Source organism: Pristiophorus japonicus, chromosome 6, assembly GCF_044704955.1.
Source record: "Pristiophorus japonicus isolate sPriJap1 chromosome 6, sPriJap1.hap1, whole genome shotgun sequence".
Classification (NCBI taxonomy): domain Eukaryota; kingdom Metazoa; phylum Chordata; class Chondrichthyes; family Pristiophoridae; genus Pristiophorus; species Pristiophorus japonicus.
In genome coordinates, this window is record NC_091982.1 from 153,289,124 (window position 1) to 153,310,994 (window position 21,871).

At 48.2% G+C, this 21,871-nt stretch overlaps 1 protein-coding gene across 1 annotated transcript in view; it reads right to left on the bottom strand.

The window, feature by feature from the left end:
- Positions 1-21,871, bottom strand: part of sned1 (sushi, nidogen and EGF-like domains 1) — a 166,093-nt gene that overhangs the window by 23,351 nt on the left and 120,871 nt on the right. Inside the window, exons 15-20 of the mRNA XM_070883295.1 lie at positions 20,764-20,937; positions 18,684-18,797; positions 17,671-17,784; positions 13,185-13,478; positions 8,774-8,957; positions 6,154-6,266 (exon numbers count right to left, since the gene is read on the bottom strand). Of these exons, the coding sequence (XP_070739396.1) occupies positions 6,154-6,266; positions 8,774-8,957; positions 13,185-13,478; positions 17,671-17,784; positions 18,684-18,797; positions 20,764-20,937 (993 nt within the window). The remainder of the gene's footprint in view (positions 1-6,153; positions 6,267-8,773; positions 8,958-13,184; positions 13,479-17,670; positions 17,785-18,683; positions 18,798-20,763; positions 20,938-21,871) is intronic.

The window sequence follows — 21,871 nt, forward strand, 5'->3', positions numbered from 1 at the left end:
AAGAGCTCAGCAAACTGATCTGTGAGCACCTCAAACCGGTGAGCAGTATATACATGGCCTGACACCGATTCTATACACATCGACGTCGGGAAGGGCAGAGCATACCGGACTTCTTTGCGGACCTTCGGCGCTTGGCCAGCCTCTAAGTTCACAGATGCCTGCAGGGGGAGATGTTAAGGGATTTCTTTATTGAGGGCTTTGGTCATGCCGGAATTTTCAGAAAGCTAATTGAGACCAAGGACTTGACCTTGGAAGCGGTGGCGGTTGATGGCTCAGACCTTCATGGCGGGGAAGGAGGAAACCAAGACAATACATGCGCGCAACTCTGCTTCCAACGTGGCGATGGATTAGGGAGTTAACATTGTAAACACGACTCAGAACCCCACAGGCAGGCAAGGGCAATTCGACATCACTCAGGCAGCAACAGACTCTAGAGTGGGTCCTCAACAGAGAATATGGCAGGTTGAACGGACATTTACGCCATCATGGTGGACAATGCATCCCGGGATGAGGCCATTAACAGAGTGCTCAAGAGTAATCAAAGAGACAATCAGTGAGGAATGCCTGGTAACAGCCCTTTTGTTCACAACAATCTCAGCTCATGCTGGAGGTGCGGGGGCAGACATGCTGCAAAAACCTGTAAGTTTCAACAATTTATCTGAAGAAATTGTAACTTCAGCCGACATTTAGCCGGAATGTGCAGGAAGCCCGCAGCGAGGCTAATTTACGAGGCAGATGAACGAGAAGATGGTTCTGCAAGGCAGGTTGATGCTTGGGACAAAGCAATGGACGCTGAAGTTCAGCGGGTTCATGTGGCAAACATCCACAGCTCATATACCAAAACGCCACCTATGATGATGAAAGTCCAATTAAACGGCATCCCGGTACGCATGGAGCTGGACACAAAGGCCAGTCAGTCACTTATGAGTGTCCAACAATTCAAGAAACTATGGCCACTCAGAGCTAGCAGACCCAAACTAGAATGCATTGACACGTAATTACGAACGTACACCAAAGAGATCATCCCAGTGCTAGGCAGTGCAACATTGGTGGTCACACAAAATGGATCAGAGAACCGGCTGCCACTCTGGATTGTCCCGGGAAATGGTCCCGTGCTTTTGGGGAGAAGCTGGCTAGCCGAGATGAACTGGAAATGGGGGGATGTGCATGCCATTTCATTTGTGGAGCGAAGTTCATGCTCACAGGTCCTACAGAAATTTGAGTCACGTTTTCAACCTGGGACTTTCAAGGGCACCAAAGTAGTGATACGCATCACCCCAGATGCCAGACCAGTGCACCACAAAGCCAGAGCTGTGCCATATGTGAGGCGGAAGAAAATTGAGAGTGAGTTGGACAGGTTGCTAAGAGGGGACATAATTTTGCCCGTTGAATTCAGCGACTGGGCAAGCCCCATCGTCTCTGTTCTAAAAACGGATGGCTCGGTCAGGATCTGTGGCGACTACAAGGCCACTATCAACCGAGTGTCACTACAAGACCAATACCCACTTCCGAGAGCGGAGGATCTTTTTGCCATGCTGGCAGGCGGCAAGCTGTTCACCAAGTTGGACCTCACTTCAGCCTACATGACCCAAGAACTGGCCGAAGAATCCAAGCTACTGACCACCATCACCACGCACAAAGGTCTGTTTGTCTGCAACAGGTGTCCATTTGGCATTCGATCAGCGGCTGCTATCTTTCAAAGGAACATGGAAAGCCTGCTCAAATCCATCCCTGGAACAATCGTATTCCAGGACGACATCCTTATCACGGGTCGAGACACCGAGGAACACCGCCACAACCTGGAGGAGGTGCTACGCCGACTGGACCGGGTAGGCCTGCGACTAAAGAAGTCCAAGTGTGTGTTTTTGGCCCCAGAGGTCGAGATTTTGGGCAGGAGGGTTGCCGCAGACGGGATCCGGCCTACCGAATCCAAAACGGAGTCGATTCGTCGTGCGCCCAGGCCCGGCAACACGTCGGAGTTGCGTTCATTCCTGGGACTCTTGAACTATTTCGGGAACTTTCTGCCAAACTTAAGCACATTGTTAGAGCCGCTACACGTGCTCCTACGTAAAGGTTGCGATTGGTGTTGGAGGGACTGTCAGGAACGGGGTTTCAATCAGGCGTGGAACCTGCTTTGTTCTAATAAGCTGTTGACCCTATACAACCCCTGTAAGAAATTGGTTTTGATATGTGATGCATCATCCTATGGGGTTGGGTGCGTGTTGCAGCAGAGTAATGATGAGGGCCAACTCCAACCTGTGGCTTATGCCTTCAGGTCGCTCTCCCAAGCAGAACGGGGATATGGGATGGTTGAAAAGGAAGCACTCACATGTGTCTACGGGGTGAAAAAGATGCACCAGTACCTTTTTAGCAGAAGGTTCGAGTTAGAAACGGACCACAAGCCGTTAACAGACAGCAAAGCTGTCAATGCCAATGCGTCAGTTCGCATACAGCGATGGGCTCTCACGCTGGCTGTGTATGACTACACCATACGGCACCGGCCAGGCACTGAAAATTGCGCTGATGCGCTCAGCAGGCTTCCACTGGCCACCACTGAGGGGGCAGCGGAGCAAAGCGCTGAGATGGTCATGGCCATTGATGCCTTTGACAGCGCAGGCTCCCCCATCACAGCCCGCCAGATCAACAGAGATCCCCTTCTATCCTTGATTAAGAAATGTGTCCTGACTGGGGATTGGGCGCCCGCACACTGAGCATGCCTCGAGGAGGTCAGACCGTTTCACAGACGGATGGATGAGCTCTCCATCCAAGCCGACTGCCTACTATGGGGCAGCCGGGTAGTCATGCCCCAGAGGGGTAGGGAAGCATTCATCAAGGAACTCCACAGCGAGCACCCAGGCATCGTGCTAATGAAGGCCATTGTCCGGTCACATGTATGGTGGCTGGGAATTGACTCAGACCTGGAACACTGTGTTCGCAGGTGTACGACCTGTGCCCAGCTGCGTAATGCCCCCAGAGAGGCCCCACTCAGCCTGTGGCCCTGGCCCACCAGGCCATGGTCACGTATTCACGTAGACTGCGCGGGCCCGTTCATGGGAAAAATTTTCCTCATTGTTGTTGATGCATACTTGAAATGTATTGAGTGCATCATATTGAATTGATGCACGACATCCACCACTGTGGAGAGTCTGCGTGCGGTCTTTGTGACCCACGGCTTGCCGGACATCCTGGTTAGCGACAATGGCTCGTGCTTCACTAGCTATGAATTCCAGGAATTCATGTCGGGTAATGGCATCAAACATGACAGGATGGCACCGTTCAAGCCGGCTTCCAATGGCCAGGCAGAACATGCGGTCCAAATCATGCTCCGGATTCAAGGACCCTCCCTTCAATGCCACCTATCGCGCCTCCTGCGGGCCTATAGGTCCCGACCGCATTCGCTCACGGGAGTCCCGCCCGCGGAACTACTCATGAAACATACACTTAAAACTCGGCTGTCCCTCATTCATCCAGGCCTGTGAGACATTGTTGAGGGCAAGCGCCAGTCCCAAAATGAGTGCCATGACCGTAACTCAAAGGGGAGATGTATAGAAATCGATGACCCTGTATTTGTTCTTTATCATGCTTTGGGGCCCAAGTGGCTTGGGGGTACTGTAATTGGCAAAGAGGGGAATAGGGTCATAGTGATCAGACTTAACAATGGACAGATATGCCGCAAGCATCTGGACCAAGTAAAAAAAAGGTTCAGCATGGACACTGAGGAACCTGGGGAAGATCATGAGATGTTGCCCACAGCACCACCAGTGAACGAGCAACAAAAACATTCAGCAGCATGCACAGTCCCTGCGGCCAGCCCGGACGAGCCGGAATCACCACAGGTGACAGACACATGCCAAGGCTCAACAATCAGAGCCCAACTGCGGCGCTCCACGAGAGAGCGTTGACCGCCTGAAAGACTTAATCTTTGACCTCATAAGAAGTTGGGGGTGGGGGCGGAGGTGATGTCATGTATGTAACCTTCATGTAACTGTAACCTTCATGTAACAACACTGCATTTTTGCAGATGACACAAAGATTAGTGGGAAAGCGGGTTGTGTAGAGGACACAGAGAGGCTGCAAAGAGATTTAGATAGGTTAAGCGAATGGGCTAAGGTTTGGCAGATGGAATACAATGTCGGAAAATGTGAGGTCATCCACCTTGGAAAAAAAACAGTAAAAGGGAATATTATTTGAATGGGGAGAAATTACAACATGCTGCGGTGCAGAGGGACCTGGGGGTCCTTGTGCATGAATCCCAAAAAGTTAGTTTGCAGGTGCAGCAGGTAATCAGGAAGGCGTATGGAATGTTGGCCTTCATTGCGAGAGTGATGGAGTACAAAAGCATGGAGGTCCTGCTGCAACTGTACATGGTATTGGTGAGGCCGCACCTGGAGTACTGCGTGCAGTTTTGGTCACCTTACTTAAGGAAGGATATACTAACTTTGGAAGGGGTACAGAGACGATTCACTAGGCTGATTCCAGAGATGAGGGGGTTACCTTATGATGATAGATTGAGTAGACTGGGTCTTTACTCGTTGGAGTTCAGAAGGATGAGTGGTGATCTTATGGAAACATTTAAAATAATGAAAGGGATAGACAAGATAAAGGCAGAGAGGTTGTTTCCACTGGTCGGGGAGACTAGAACTAGGGGGCACAGCCTCAAAATACAGGGGAGCCAATTTAAAACCGAGTTGAGAAGGAATTTCTTCTCCCAGAGGGTTGTGAATCTGGAATTCTCTGCCCAAGGAAGCAGTTGAGGCTAGCTCATTGAATGTATTCAAATCACAGATAGATAGATTTTTAACCAATAAGGGAATTAAGGGTTACAGGGAGCAGGCGGGTAAGTGGAGCTGAGTCCACGGCCATATCAGCCATGATCTTGTTGAATGGTGGAGCAGGCTCGAGGGGCTAGGTGGCCTACTCCTGTTCCTAATTCTTATGTTCTTATGTATACTGTATACACCTAAGAAATGCACACCTTGACCACAGCGGGTGAACTTGTGAGAGACACTCCTCACCTGGTCATCCAGGTATATAAGGGAAGGTCCCACGCAGGGTCATCACTTCTTGGTCCTGTGAATAAAGGTTCAGGTCACAGAGTGACCTTGTCTGCAGAATGTGCCCCGTGTGAATTGATAGTAGTGTGTAAGGACATTACAGTATAGAACAAGGGAGTCTCACTCATGAACCTAAGTTGTTATGATCTGTAATGCACTGCCTGATATGATGATAAGTACTGCAGGGAATAGAATACGGCCAGGGTGATCTCCTGGACTAGTTTTGATCGCCTGGATGGGTCGGAGAGGAATTTTCCCAGATTTTTTTTTTTCTCAATTTGTCTGGGTTTTTATCTGTTTTTTGCCTCTCCCAGGAGATCACATGGCTCCGGTTGGGGTGGAGTGTAGAATGTTTCACTGTAAGGGGTGTCGCAGTTGTGTGGAACGGACTGGTTGGGCTGGGTGCTCTTTACCTTTCCGCCACTGTTCAATGTTCGTAGGTTTATATGTAACCTTCAGGGCTGCTGACCGAGGGCCATGTGGCTATTTGTTGGCCGGCACGGACACGAAATGGCCTCCTTCTGCCCTGTAAATTTCTATGTTTCTATGTTTTTATGAAAGGATGGTGGAAGCAGATTCAATAGTATATTTTAAAAGGAATTGGATATATACGCAATCCCTGATCTCAGCTACATGCCAGTGGGAGCTGCTAGCAGAGGGCATAGAGAAAGAAGGCAGCCAGGTGTAGAATCAGCACTGGATGCTCTCAAGCCTCTCAGCATGGGGAACTGATGGTCCTCTTGGCCAAAAGGTTTCCTGATGCAGAAAGACAAAGAAAATCTTACCAGTTTTCCCTTACATGGGCACACACCATCATAGGCAGTACCAATCCCTAAGCCTGAAGGGTCAACCCTTGAACCATAGAAGCTCAGCCATAATCTTATTAATTGGCGGAGCAGGTTCGAGGGGCCATATGGCCTACTCCTGCTCCTATTTTCTATGTTCTTAAATAGGGGGGGCGCCATGAAGGCTCCAGCTACCTGACGTATGATTTCCCGCTTATCCTGCTCTCAACCATAACCGTCGTGACCTTTAGATCCTTTCAGCTGTCATGAAATATGAACCCACACAAAATGTTTCAGAGGTGATCAAAACCTACGTGTCCACACGACCAGGGACCGAGTTCCGAGACTCTCCAAAGAGTCCTCCTGAGCTTCGAGACCAATCTGTGGCACGATTTCCACTGTATAAAGCTCTGCTGGAGAAAGGTCACTGCAGATGGACAAGAAGGAAAAACAAATAGCCCATTACTTTAAAATACTTTAGTTTGTTCACCACTCCCAGCCCCACCTCAGCCCTCTCTATAAGAGTGCTAACTAATGTTGGGATACTGTCGCATGGGCACAGCAGTCATTGGATACCATACTCAAATGGCCTCTTTGCAGACTTGGCCCCAGGCAGTGCTACTCATTCGTGGTCGCATCACTGTTGAAATCCAATCATGTCCTCACATGATGTCCCCATGTACACATCCCAGCAAAGGTTGCTGGATAATAATCAGCGATTAGAACTTGGCTGATTCTACCTCCCCCTCCCATCCACCATTGCTCTGGGGTCAACAGCAGAATCCAAATGCTGCCCTAGCTGAGATTGACTAGGAAAGGTGAGTCCCCATTGGTCAGTAAGTTTGGCCAATGCCTCGCCACCATCATCCAGCTGGATGGGACTGCACTCGCCTGGTTTCATTCCTATCTGTCCGGCCATTACCATAGAATCACCTGCAATGGCTAATCTTCCCGATCCCACACTGTCACTTCTGGTGTCCCCCAAGGATCTATCCTTGGCTCCCTCCTATTTCTCATCTACGTGCTGCCCCTTGGTGACATCATCCGGCAACACAAGGTGAGTTTTCACATGTACGCTGATGGTACCCAGCTCTACCCCTCCTCCACCTCTCTCGAACCGTACACCGTCTCCATACAATCAGACTGCCTGTTCCAACATTCAGCACTGGATGAGTAGAAATTTCCTCCTATGAAATATCAGGAAGACCGAAGCCATTGTCTTTGGTTCACGCCACAACCTCCGTTCCCATTCCAGTGATTCGATCTCTCTCCCCGGCAACCGTCTAAAACTGACCAAGTCTGTTCGCAACCATGATGTCATATTTGATCATGGATTGAGCTTCCTACCTCATATCCATCCTATCACTAAGACCATCTTCGGAATATTGCCTCTCTCCGCCCTTACCTCAACGTATCTGCTGCTGAAACACTGATCCATGCCTTTATCACCTGTAGACTTGACTATTCCACTGCAATCCTGGCCGGCCTCCCTAGTTCTACCCTCCATAAACTTGTTATCCAAAACTCTGCCGCTCATGTGCTCACTCACACCAAGTCCCGCTCATCCATCTCCCCTGTGCTTGATGACCTATGTTGGCTCCCAATTAAGCAACGCCTTGATTTTAAAATTCTCATCCTTGTTTTCAAATCACTCCATGACCTCGACCCTCCCTATCTGTAATCTCCTCCAGATCTATAAGCCCCCAGATCTCTGCACTCTGCCTATTCTTGCCTTTTGAACATCCAAATTTTAAATGCTCCATCATTGGCGGCTGTGTCTTCAGCTGCCTAAGTCCTGCTCTGGAACTCCTCCATCTAAACCTCTCTGCCTCTCCACTTCTCTCTCCTCCTTTAAGATGCTTCTTAAAACCTACCTCTTTGACCAAGCTTTTGGTCATCTGCCCTAACATCTCCTTATATGGCTCAGTGAAAATATTTGTGTTTTTTTGATAACACTCCTGTTATCAATAATAATGTTTTATTACATTAACGGCGCTGTCTAAATATAAGTTGTTGTTGCCTGTTAATTAGTGAAAATATATCTTACTGTAAACTCAAACTGGGGGAATATTTTACCAGTGAATACTCCCCTCAGCCTGATTGAGGTGGTGGGGGGAGGAGCAGGGGGTTTATGGGATGGGGTGGGGGGTTGATGGGATGGGGAGGGGGGTTGATGGGATGGGGAGGGGGTGGGGTTGATGGGATGGGGAGGGGGTGGGGTTGATGGAATGGAGAGGGGTTGATGGGATGGGGAGGGGGGGTTGATGGGATGGGGAGGGGGGCTGTTGATGGGGAGGGAGGAGGGTTGATGGGATGGGGATGGGGAGGGGGTGGGGTTGATGGGACGGGGAGGGGGTGGGGGACGGGGAGGGGCGGGGTTGATGGGATGGGGAGGGGGAGGCGTTGATGGAAGGGGGGGATGGGGTTGGGACGGGGAAGGGGGTGGGGTTGATGGGATGGGAGGGGGGGGTGGGGTTGATGGGATGGGTTGGGGAGGGGAGGTGGGGTTGATGGGGGGGGGGGGGAGTTGTTGGAATGGGGAGGGGGGAGTTGATGGGATGGGGGGTGGGGTTGATGGGATGGGGAGGGAGAGGGTTGATGGGCTGGGGGGGTGTTGATGGGATGTGGAGGGGGTGGGTTGATGGGGGGGGTTGTTGATGGGATGGGGAGGGGGGGGTTGATGGGATGGGGGGGTTGATGGGATGGGGAGGGGGGTGATGGGATGGGGAGGGGGCGGTTGATGGGATGGGATGGGGAGGGAGAGGGTTGATGGGATGGGGGAGGGTTGATGGGGTGGGGAGGGAGAGGGTTAATGGGATGGGGAGGGAGGGTTTGATGGGACGGGGACGGTGGGTGATGGGATGGGGAGGGGGGTGGTTGATGGGATGGGATGGGGAGGGCGTGGTGGTGATGGGACAGGGTGTCATTACTTACCCAAAGGTGTAGTGCGAGAGATTAGATCCCAGCAGAACAGTTGTGTCTTTAGCCGAGTAGGAAGACTTCAGGGAGAGCTGGATAGTGCTAATGGCCGCCTGCTTCGGGCTCTGCAGCGACCAGGTGATGGAGATGCTGGAGGCAGTGACATTTGATGCTGAGAAGTTGCCAATGGGCCCAGGTTCTAGAGGGGAGAAGAGAAACCTCCATCACTTGGAGCCTTACAGTACAAGCAGCTCCCAATCCCAGTTTGGGCTACCTGCTGAGATCGAACAAGTCTTCTTCTTGTGGGTGGGGTGGAGGTCGGAGTGAATCGCAGTGAAATAAAAACAGATAAAAACAGAAATGTCCAGCAAGGTCAGTCAGCACCTGAAAGAGAAAGACTGGTTATCGCTTCAGGTGGGCACCGTTCATCAGAATTGGTCTCAGAGGAAGAATCCCAAATCACGAGGAAAAAGGGGAGCAACAGCCGGAGGGAGTTTAAAGTTTTGGTTTGGCCTTTTTCCTCAAGACTGGCGACCCACATTATTGTGACCCAGCACAGGTGGGATGCCCACCACTTTCTCCCATCAATTTTGACGGTGTAAAATAGCCAGACACAATGCATACAGGTTAAAACCTTTGGTCAGATTTATCTGTAGGTGAATATAAGTAGCAAAAAGGCACAGACTGAGGGAGTGCTGCACTGTTGGAGGTGCAGTCTTTCGGATGAGCCGTTAAACCGAGGCCCCGTCTGCTCTCTCAGGTGGACATAAAAGATCCCACGGCACTATTTCGAAGAGGAGCAAGGGAGTTATCCCCTGTGTCCTGGCCAATATTTATCCCTCAATCAACATCACAAAAACAGATTATCTGATCATTATCACATTGTTGTTTGTGGGAGCTTGCTGTGAGCAAATTGGCGACCATGTTTCTCACATCACAACAGTGACTACACTCCAAAAAAGAACTTAATTGGCTGTAAAGTGCTTTTGAGACGTCCGGTGGTCGTGACAGTTGCAAGTCTTTTTTTCATTATCTTTTGAGCGAGCCATTTAAAGTAAAGGTCAGTTCTCACAGGGCACCTATTAATATCCTTCAGTTTACAGGCTCACAAACGTAGACAGCCAAGGACTCCCAAGAAGATATCTTGACTTTAAATGAGCATTTCCTTTGGCGTAAAAACAGACCCTTCGAAGATTACCCGTAGCAAACACACACACCTCGCAAAGCGCAAGTTAACGACCCAGCGAAAAAGTACCGTCCCAGTGACAGTCACTGGTTCTCAGTATCACAATCCTCAACACCCAATAAAAGACATCATTACATTTGGAGGAATTTACATAGAATACCAACACAGAGGAGCACCATGTTTCACTCCGCATTAAGACAGGAGTGAAAATTAATTTCAGACAGATATTTGCCACTAAATATGAGGCTTAATTAGTTTGGACAGCGCTCTAAGGACTGATTTGAACTTCCTTTCAATTGACACAGTGCTACAATTACACACATGCATTAGTGAATCTCACACGGTGCTGCTCACGATTAGTTGGATCATATGCCTGTTAATAAGAACAGTTTATATTATGTAATGCACAATATATTATTCTGTTAAGGTGAAGTTGCATCTATTAAAGGCCATAAAAAACCCTTGTTGTTAAGTAAACAGAGTTTAATTCTTTGGTAAGGGTATTGTTTGGTCAGGATATTGGAAAATACTTGTATAAGTTCAGGCTTCAGGTCAGAACTTTGTAGCATTAAATGACTGGCTTTCTTTGTCTTTTAAAACTGATTTGCAATCTTTAATAAAGTGTGCCCTCTGGAATGTGATGAACCAAACATGTGGAAGATGTATTGTTTCAGTACATATACTGGGCAGATCACCCATGCCATGCTATGTCAAATAGCACATTGTTTTATAAGAACAGGAGTGCGAGATCATGTACTAAACAAAGGGGGCAAAATTGCCCCTTGCCCCAATTGGCGGCGGTAATCTTCCAGGCCCTGGACTTCCCGCGACCAGCACTGAAGTTCTGCCCCCGACGCGGAATTGGGCCGTGCGCCCCTCAAAGGAAGCGGATTGCTGTCTCCGGCGCTACGCTTCCTTTGAGGAGCAATCCTGGGGCGGTAGCGCGGCGCTGAGTCCAGTGCTATGCGGAGCAGGCCAGCATTACGTGGATGTTCCGGGTAGCGTACAATGCCCCTGCGCTGCGCCATCTGCAAGGCCCTTTGGCGACCCGGCATTTGAAACGGCGTGCCGGGCTGCACGATGGCGGCTCGGTTGATGCAAGGGCTGCCATTGTAAGATTGACCTGAGAATCGGGCAACCAATAAAAATAGCGGCCCAGGGCGCTAAAGGCCTCCCCTTTAAATAACACGCCAGCAGAGGATGTCCGCCAGCTTCGCGTACCGCGAATCTGGTGTTGGCTTCCGCCCACCCCAGTCTCATAGCCCATGGCGCAATTTCCCCCACCAGATGGAAAGGGGTCAGCGGGTGCACTAACGGGACTATAAAAAGGGACAGTTTCGCCCCCAATGTATCTTTAAGGCCAGAAGGTCGAATTGTTAGGTTCAGGTCAGTATCAAAGTTGCTTGGTTCGGGAACTTTACGGATTGAACCTTGCTTGTCGCGGCTCTGTGGGTAGCACGCTTGCCTGAGTCAGATGGTCATGGGTTCAAGTTCCACTCCAGAGACTTGAGCACTTAATCCAAGCTGAGAACCAAAGGAGTGCTGCACTGTCGGAGGTGCTGTATTTTCGATGAGACATTAAAGCAATGCCCAGTCTTCACTCACATGTGGTTGAAAAAGATCCCATGCAATTATTTGAAAGAAGAGCAGGGGAGTTCTCCCCGGTGTCCTGAGCAATATTTATCCCTCGTCCAACATCACTAAAACAGATTACCTGGTCATTATCACGTAGCAGTTTGTGGGACCTTGCTGTGCGTCACTTGCCTGCTACAGTTCCCTACGTTAGAACAGTGATTACAATTCAAAAGTACTGACACATCCTGAGGTCATGAAAGGCACTGTATAAATGCAAGTTCTTTCTTTAATGAAAGATACCAATTCCAGTCAGTACCTGAAGCCTATGAAAGAGGCTGGTGTGCATTACAAGATGGTGCCACACACAAACAGAGTTTGTACGCAGCAAAGCATCCCACTGGGGCTTCTGCCTGTTTGCTTTAGGACAGAGCTAGTTACACTAGAAAATGCTCTGACTGGCTCTCCACGATCACATGACCTGATTGTTGATTGGTCCCCTTGGAGGATAAGCCACAATCAGATGCTTCCCTGGAATTGTGAAATTGGAACCGCCCAATTTCTGAGTGACTTTGCGAAGTGTAATTTGAGCCATTCTGACTTCAGACGCCAGACAGGATAGACCTCCCCCATCCCAGCACAAGTTCCTGATCCCCCCCCAGCCCAAGTTAATGCCCCCCATCCCAAGTTCCTTAACCCCTCCAGCCCAAGTTCATGCCCCCCATCCCAAGTTCCTTAACGCCCCCAGCCCAAGTTTATGATACCCCAGCTCAAGTTCATGCACCCCAAGCCCAAGTTCATGCACTCCAAGCCCAAGTTCCATATCCCCCTCTCAGCCCAAGTTCCTGACCTCATCCCAGCCCAAGTTCCTGACCTTACGCTGCACTCGCCCCCCCGCCCCACCATAGATGGGACATTGTTTGTGGGTCACGGACTGTTAACAGATTTATTGGGTATGAAGTGAATAGTGATAGTGTCGTGACTTCCGGATTTAACCCTCTCCAATGATGTCCCTTGTAATACACACACCGAGCTGTCCGAGAAATCGGGTGTGGTTGCAAAGGGGGTTGGAAGAACATGATCTGTCTTCCCTACGTTCCTTCTCTCTCCTCTAATCCCCACTCCTGCTTGTCCCTCTCTCCCCCAGTCTCTCTCTCTCTCCTTCCCCCCAATCTCTCTCTCTCTCTCTCCTCCCCCCAGTCTCTGTCTCCCCCTGCCGTCTCTCTCTCTCTCTCTCTCTCTCTCTCCATACCTCATACCCCACACCCCTATCTCTCTCTCTCTCTCTCCCACTACCTCCAATGTTATCTCTCCCACAGAAGACCACGAAAATGTTCCAAATAATGCAAAAGCATCCAGCGGTAGCGGACTCCATGTGACTTGTGGCCCCACTTCCGACTTCCTCGTACGTCGCACTGCGTATGCACGATCGAATCGAGGGCCTTACTCAAAAGGGGGCGGAGTCCAACGCGTGCAAGCGCAGAAGGACACACAAAAAACTAGTGCAAATAATAATTCTGTTTTCTTTAAGTGACAGGCCCAAGGGAAGACAAACTTGGAGTTTGTCTGAATCTGTCTGAAGTTTCCGAATGGGCGCAAATGGTACTGTTCGGATCTGGACGGGAGAGGGAGGAATGTGTACACGCATCATGGAATCAACGTACTTACTTGTCCACACAAGGAGCACAGCAGGCTTGCTGATGTCATTCTGATTAACGTTGCGCTTGACTGAGAAAATGGAGATGTTGTAAAGTCTTCCTGGGGACAGCGACCTCAGCCGGTGTCGCGATCTGCTTTTGTCGACAAAATCGGTCTTGCGCACTTCCCCGTCGTAGGATGTGTACGTTACCGCAAAGCCATCGATCAGCTCGCGGGCGCCGTCAGCCCCTGGGGCGTGCCATGAGATCTCGATCTCCGTACCCTCTGCTTTCTCAACCTTCAGTGCCGCTGGTGGATCGAGTTCTGGGAAAGGATATGGAACAGGAATGAGCAGAACACCAGTGCTTGCTGAGCACCGAGCCAACAGCAGGCCCTCATTGACAGTTTCTCTCCATCCTGCCTGTGGCCTCCACCCTATTGCCACTTCCATCAAGAGGGGAGCAAGATACTGAATGAGTAAAGGTGATTTGGTGTATCAGGCCCACTCAATCCACAACCCATATACACTCTACCCTATCACAGACTTTAACCACCCATTTAATCTCCTTCCATAGCCCATGTACACTCTACCCTATCATAGAAAAAACACCACCTATTTAATCTTCCACAGCTCATGTACAATCTACTTTACCATGGACTCTACTCACCCATTTAATCTCTTGGTATAACATTCATAGAATCATAATGCACAGAAGAGGATCATTCAGCTCAGCATGCCTGTGCTCTTGAAAGGGCTAGCCAATTAGTCCTACACCCCCGCTCTTTCCCCATAACCCTGAAATGTTTTTATTTTCAAGTATATATCCAATTCGCTTTTGGAAGTTACAATTGAATCTGCTCCCACCACTCTTTTGGGACGTGCATTCTATATCATAACTGCTGCATTAAAAAATTCTCCTCATCTCCCCTCTGATTCTTGATGATCTTAAATCTGTGTCCTCTGGTTACCGACCCTCCTGCCAGTGGAGACTGTTTATCCCTATTTACTTTAACAAAACCCTTCATAATTTTGAACACCTATTAAATCTCCTCTTAAGCTTCTCTGCTCTAGGCTTCCCGAGTGTCTCCACATAACTAAAGTCCCTCATTCCTGGCATCAATCTGGTAAATGGAATCTGGAATGCAAAATAACCCCCGGCTTCTTTTCTCTACTGCAAAGTGTCTTCTTAAAGCCCTCTCCCCTGTCTCCTTCACACTCACCTCCAACAACAAGTGTGAGCAGCTCATGGACTGCTTTATCTCTAATACTGAGACCATCCAATTAGTTGCCTCTGCCAGTTCCCACTGGGACAAACTTTCTCCAAGGATTCCACCCCTGCCCTAGCCCTGAACTTGCATTTTTCTCCGGTTTCTCTCCGATCTCCCCTTATGACCTCTCTGTGCTCATCTTGTCCATGAGACCCACTTCCTGCTCCCTTGAACCGATTCCCACCAAACTGCTGACCACCCAACTTCCTTTTCTGGCTCCCATGTTACCTGACATTGCTAACGGTTCTCTCTCCTCAGTTACTGTCCCCCTCTCCTTCAAATCTGCGGTCATCACCCCCTCCGTCTTTGCAAACTACCACACCATCTCCAATCTTGCTTTCCTCTCCAAAGTCCTTGAATGTGATATCACCTCCTAAATCCATGCCCATCTTTCCCAGAACTCCATGTTTGAATCCCTCCAATCAGGTTTCCACCCCTGTCACAGTATCGAAACGGCTCTCATCAAAGTCACCCTCCCTAAAACTCTCCACCACTCTCTCCTCCTTTAAGACCGTAAAATCTACTTCTTTGACCAAGCTTTTGGTCACCTGCCCTAATTTCTCCTTCTGTGGCTCGGTATCAAATTTTGTTTTATGACACTCCTGTGAAGCATCTTGGGACCTTGTCCTGCGTTAAAGGAACTATATAAATACAAGTTGTTGTTGTAATCTCCTCTGCACTCTCTCCAAGGCCTTGAAATCCTTCCTAAAGGGTGGTGTCCAGAGTTGGATACAGTACTCCAGCTGAAGCCTAACCAGTGGTTTATATCCGCTCATCATAACTTGTTTGTTTTGTATTCCATGCCTCTATTTATAAAGCCAAGGAACCCACATTTTATTTATCAGCTTTATCAACTCGACCTGACACCTTCAAAGATTTTTATATATGTGAACCCCAGGTCTCTCTGTTCCTGCACCCCCTTTAAAATTGTGCCATTTCGTTAACATTGCCTCTCCTTGTTCTTACTTCCAAAATTCTTCACTTTGCACATGTCCTGTATAAATTCTCCCTGGTTCCCAAAGTATTTAAGCAAAACTCTTAGGGGGAGGAATTTGATTGGATAGCAGCTCTCGCGAGGGGCGCTACAGGAGTGCAAAAGGATTTGCAGCCGTGAGTGCAGGCATTAGCGCCGCTTGGCAAATTTGGTATGCCCCTGGTAATTTGGTTTGCGCTGCACCTGTAGTGACACCGCGCAGAGCTGTCCTGGGTCACTAAGGGAAGGAATGACTGCATGAGGTAAGTTTGATTGATATATATTTTTTTTGCGATTTACCTTTATTTGGGGTGAGTAGTGTAAAGGGAATGTTTTTGGTGTTTTTTGTTCCGATTATTTTTTTTGAAGGGAGGCCTCTGTTAAGACACTACGAACCCGGCTCTTGAGCACGGGATATTCGATTGCTCACCCGGCTTAGTGCCCTAAGAGAAGTGGGGTACGCTTCCCTTAGCGTAGAAAATGCATCACATACACTCCACAATACAAGTACTTTACTTGACATGTGGATATTTGCTTAACAAACATCTACCACAATTCAGTAGCAAAGCAAGCAATGCAATCACAATGATTAAAAAACACTCCCACATTTTGCATTTTGCCACACCAATTTATCAACAGATGCACAGAAAGGTTAAAGTTCACATACATACACCATGTGAATATGAGTCGCAACCATTGAATTTTGTGGCTCCCACCGCTAACCATTTTCCAGTGCTAAATTTAGCGACCGCCTGAAATTAATGCCTCAAAAAACCTCCAACCGAATTTCCAGCCCTTAATATTCATCCATCCTCATATCTCTACTATTCAACTCTGGTTTGTTGCAGTTCCCTCTCTCCTCACTCTTACCTCCAACCACAAGGCAGTCTATCCCAGTGTTGTCCAATATGTTAGCCACGGGCCACATGTGCTTAATTGTGCTTTTGATTCATGAAAACATTAAGTAATAGTCACCGTTGCTGGGCATGTGATCTCAATCCTCATTTCAGGATCAAATACATGTACTTGTATTGTGTGAGTGTAGGTGATGCATTTTCTACAAAAATTGGTGCACGTGGCTAAAATGGTGTCACCGTAGCCTCACCTGTGGCTCATCAGCAATTTCTACTGAACAACACTAGTCTACTCCTGTAACCTGCAATCCTGTCCCAACCAGAATTATATCCAGCTCCTTTTTGAAAGAGTTAGTAGAGACGATTTCCCTAGCTCTGCGGACAGGCGTACTGGATCATCCAAGTGCAGCAACTTTCAGGAGAAAGTCGGGCAGGCCTTTTACAGGCTCAAGGTTCAGCCTGCTTGACTTTCCAATGTTCCCTTCCCAAGGCAGTCTAGTGTACCTGGGAGCAGACCCAGGAAATTTACCCTAATGCCTATGCGCTTTTGCTGCAAGTCTGATCCACGTTCCCTGCTCTGTGAGGAGGAAAAAAAACACTTCTAACCCATTTCTTAAAGTCTTTCCTGAGGCTTGTTCATTCAATTACTTGCCATCCACAAGGATTAGTGTGTGACGTTGGAGAATGGAGGTACGGAGCGTCCATTCATTGCGAGCATGGAAATATTTAATTTTAGAACATCAATCTTGCTCCTACATCATTTCCAGCTGCTCCCACTTCACTTACAACCACTCCCACATCGTTCCCAGCCCCGCCTTTTCTCCTTCTTCCAGTGGTGCTGATGTTCCATCACACCGTGCTCCACTCACACCTGACCTGATGGTCTATCACACCCACTTCGCTTGCACCTGTTTAAACACAAGAACATAAGGAATAGGAGCAGGACTAGGCCATTTGGCCCATCGATCATGGCTGATCTGATCTTAGCCTCAACTCCGTTTCCCTGCCCGCTCCCCATAACCCTTCACTCCCTTATTGTTCAAAAATCTGTCTCAGTCCACCTTAAATATATTCAATGACTCAGCCTCCACAGCTCTCTGAGGTACAGAATTCCAAAGATTCACGACCCACTGAGAGAAGAAATTCCTCCTCATTTCCATTTTAAATGGGCGACCCCTTATTCTGAAACTATGCCCCCTAGCTCTAGATTCCCCCACGAGGGGAAACATCCTCTGTGCATCTACCCTGTCCAGCCCCATCAGAATCTTATACGTTTCAATAAGATCACCTCTCATTCTTCTGAAACTCCAATGAGTATAGGCCCAACCTGCTCAACATTTCTTCATAAGGCAACCCCTTCATGTCAGGAATGAATGGAGTGAACCAGTTCTGTGGTGAGTGAGTGCCGCCGCCTCCTTACCTGTGTCACAGTGTTTGCCCGAGTAGCCAACTTTACAGGTGCAGATGTACGACTCGTTCACACTGCGGCAGAAACCACGCACACCACAGGGGCTGAGACGGCAGGGATTCACAACTGGCAGAGCAACACAAAGCAACGTCACATTACTGAACGGTGACCAGGACCGACACACTGGGGAAATGGGTAAAGTGCAAATACTAACCACAGAGGGGGAGGCAGACTGCAAACCCAATAATACAAATGAAGCTGTGCTTTTTTAAAATTATGACATTAATCAATAGGTTACATTTTAGGATGTAATTGGGTCAGATAAGGTCACTTAATCGGTGTAACTGACTGGGAAAATGAGCATAGATCAGTTATGCCAGATTTCTACTCATTCAGATCCCCACCTGATTTTCCAGTTGGGATTGAACTGGCATCAAAGGTTCCTCCCAATTTGCAGTATATTAGAGTAAAACTAACCTCCCATGGCTGCCCCGCAATTGCCTAATATTTACACCAGCTTAAAGCTCAGTCACACACCAACTGGGACTGCTAGAGATTGCTGTTTATGAAAGTGTGGAGGGAGCTTTACTCTGTATATAAGCTGTGCTGTACCTGCCCTGGGAGTGTTTGATGGGACTGAGTAGAGGGAGCTTCACTCTGTATCTAACCCGTGCTGTACCTGTCCTGGGAGTGTTTGATGGGACTGAGTAGAGGGAGCTTCACTCTGTATCTAACCCGTGCTGTACTTGACCTGGGAGCGTTTGATGGGACAGTGTAGACGGAGCTTTACTCTGTATCTAACCCCTGCTGTACCTGCCCTGGGAGTGTTTGATGGGACAGTGATTCACCCAGGAATGTTTGATGAAGCAATGTAGAGGTGGCTTTACTCTGTACCTCATTTACGTCATCATTATACAGTGTCATAAAATATTACAAATGGTTAGAAAAATATTATAATAGATGCATTTTGTTTACCTATAAGATGACGGATTTCTTGGTTCTGGGATTGCAGCTTTACCTCTTACCTGACTCACATGTTGATCCAGTGTACATTTTCTGACACTCGCACACAAAGGTGTCGACCCCATCCTCACACGTCCCACCATTCAAACAGGGCTGTGAGGAACATTCATCGATATCTGAGGAAAGAGACTTTAACATGTTAACAGCATTTATGGTTTCCAATCTTCTCCCTTCTTTGGTAAACCCTGACTACTTGCTGACATTCCATTCCACGATGCTGGCTGCCCTTCAGCACCTCACCCAAGTGTCCTAAACATTGAGTGCCGACTGGCTATTGGACTGCTTGGGGCAGCACTGCTGTGTCCAATCTTTTCCTCGCACAATGTGCACCTCACACAACCCAATAAACGAATTGGCCCTCCCCCCCACCACACAAAGCAATAAACTTGTACATACACCACACAACCCAATAAACTCGTGTGAGCCCTGCAGAATCCAATAAACCCATGGACACCACACTCAACCCCAAAAATTAATTTTTTTGTAATAGGAGCAGGAGTAGGCCATTTGACCTCTCGAGCCTGCTTCACCATTCAATAAGATTATGGCTGATCTGATCTTGGCCTCAACTCCATTTCCCTGCCCGCTCCCCATAACCCTTCACTCCATCATTCAAAAATCTATCTATCTCCACCTTAAATATATTCAATGACCCAGCCTCCACAGCTCTCTGGGGTAGAGAATTCCACAGATTCACGACCCTCTGAGAGAAGAAATTCCTCCTCATCTCCATTTTAAATGGGCGATCCCTTATTCTGAAACTATGCCCCCTAGTTCTAGATTCCCCCACGAGGGGAATCATCCTCTCTGCATCTAGCCCCCTCAGAATCTTATACGTTTCAATAAGCTCACCTCTCATTCTTCTAAAACCCCAATGAGTATAGGCCCAACCTGCTCAACTTTCTTCATATGACAACCTCTAATGAGCAACCCAGACAACCCAATAAACCCATGGACACCCCAGACAACCCAGTGAACCCATGGACATCCCAGACAACCCAATGAACCCATGGACATCCTAGACAACCCAATGAGCTCATGGACATCCCACACAACCCAATAAACCCATGGACATCCCACACAACCCAATAAACCCATGGAAAAGTCACACAACTCAATAAACCCATGGACATCCCACACAACCCAATAACACCATGGACATCCCACACAACCCAATAAACCCATGGAAAAGTCACACAACTCAATAACCCCATGGACACCCAGACAACCCAATAAACTCATGGACACCCCAGACAACCCAATAAACCCATGGACACCCCAGACAACCCAATAATCTCTTGGATGCCCTGCAGTACCCAATCAACCCATGGGAGCCCACGAGTATTAGAAAAAGTAATAGGACATTAGAAAGGGTAACAGGGGAAGTAAAAGATTAAATCTAAACAGTATCAAGAGGTCTTGATAATTAATTCATCATCAGTGTAAATTGTACGCAAAATCAGATGGCTGCTTTCATAGATGAATAGGCAAAATATATAATGTCAGAGTTTATGGATGAATTCTTCACATCTGCTCCAGGAATTAAAGTTACTGACAAATGCCGGTCCACTAAGTTTAGGAATTGATTACTTGGAGGTGGGGAAATCAGGTGTTCAGAAAAATAATGACTTTAATGTGTCCTGGTCAATATTTAGCCCTCAATCAACATCACAAAAACAGGTTATCTGGTCATTATCACATTGCTGTTTGTGGGAGCTTGCTGTGCGTAAATTGGCGGCTGTGTTTCCCATATTACAACAGTGACCACACTCCAAAAGTACTTCATTGGCTGTAAAGTGCTTTGAGATGTCTGGTGGATGTGAAAGGTGCTATATAAATGCAAGTCTTTCTTTCGCAGAGAGCTTAACATTCCCAAGGAATCAGGATGGAGAGAGCAAAACCCCTTAATTAGACTCACTCCCAGGTATCCATTATTCTGTATATAAACCACTTGAACCTCTCTGTTAGATTCCAGCCTGTAACTCACTTCCGGGCATCCGTTACTCTGTCTACTTTTCCGACATGTGAATGTATTTTCAGTGAGGATACCCATGGTGGCTGTGGTGTGACTGCGTCACTCACCCTCGCAGGTTGGTGCTTCGCTCCACCTTCCATCCAATCGACAAGTACTCTCTCCTGTACTCGGCTGCACCGTGTATCCAGCCTCACAAATGTATTGAGCGACTGAGCCATACTTAGTGGAAGAGATGAGGAGCTCAGCGTGCTTCACCTCGCTGGGGATTCTACAGTCCACCTCTGCAGAAACAAGGTGCATCGGTCTTGAAGCAGAAAGGTTGGCGAAATGGGCATGGCCTTCAAACACTGCGCTTCTGATAAAAGCAGCTTCATGCAAATACAAATACTTGTTCAGTTTAGGATAGCAGCTGCAAGCAGGGTACAAAGTGAGAGAGGGCCATGGATGAATTTGAACACAAGATGAGAATTTACAATTTGAGCTGTTATGAGAGCAAGAGTCAATATCAGGAGCAAGAGCCAATATAGGACAGTGCGGTGAGGGGTGAGAGGTGAGTGGGACTTGGTATGATTTGGGCAGCAGAGTTTTGGATGAGATGAAGTTGATGGAGGGTGGAAGATTGGGGCCACCCTGTAGGGGACAAGGGCACGGATGAGGGTTTCAGTTGCAAATGGGCTGAGATAGGGATGGAGGCAGGAGATGCTATGGGAGTGGAAGTAGGCAGTTTTTGTGATGGAGAGGGTATGGGGTCAGAAACTCAGTTCCGGGTCAAATAGGTCACTAAGGTCACAACCTGAGACATTGGCCAAGGAAGGTAATAGAATTGTTGACAATTATATAGAGTTTATGTCGGACGGAAGAAGATGGCTTTGACCTTCCCAATGTTTAGCTGGAGGAAATTGTGGCTCATTAAAGGCTGGGGTTGGGGAAATTATAATTTAACCCTGCCCCCCCCCCATGACCCTGACGGAGGGAACCCATTTTACACTCCGCCTGATCCTATCCTATCAGTTTCCCGTCGGGTGGGTTTGGTTAAAATGATCTCTTTGGATGAGCACTCTGAGAGCACAAAGGCACTGGAGGAGTCAGGAGAGGGGTTGGAGAAGTGAACATGTTGTCAGTGTACATGTGGAGACTGGCCCCATATCTGAGCATGTTGTCACCAAGGGCAGCATGTAGTTCAGAGTGAGGGCGCCAAAGATCGATAGTTGAGGG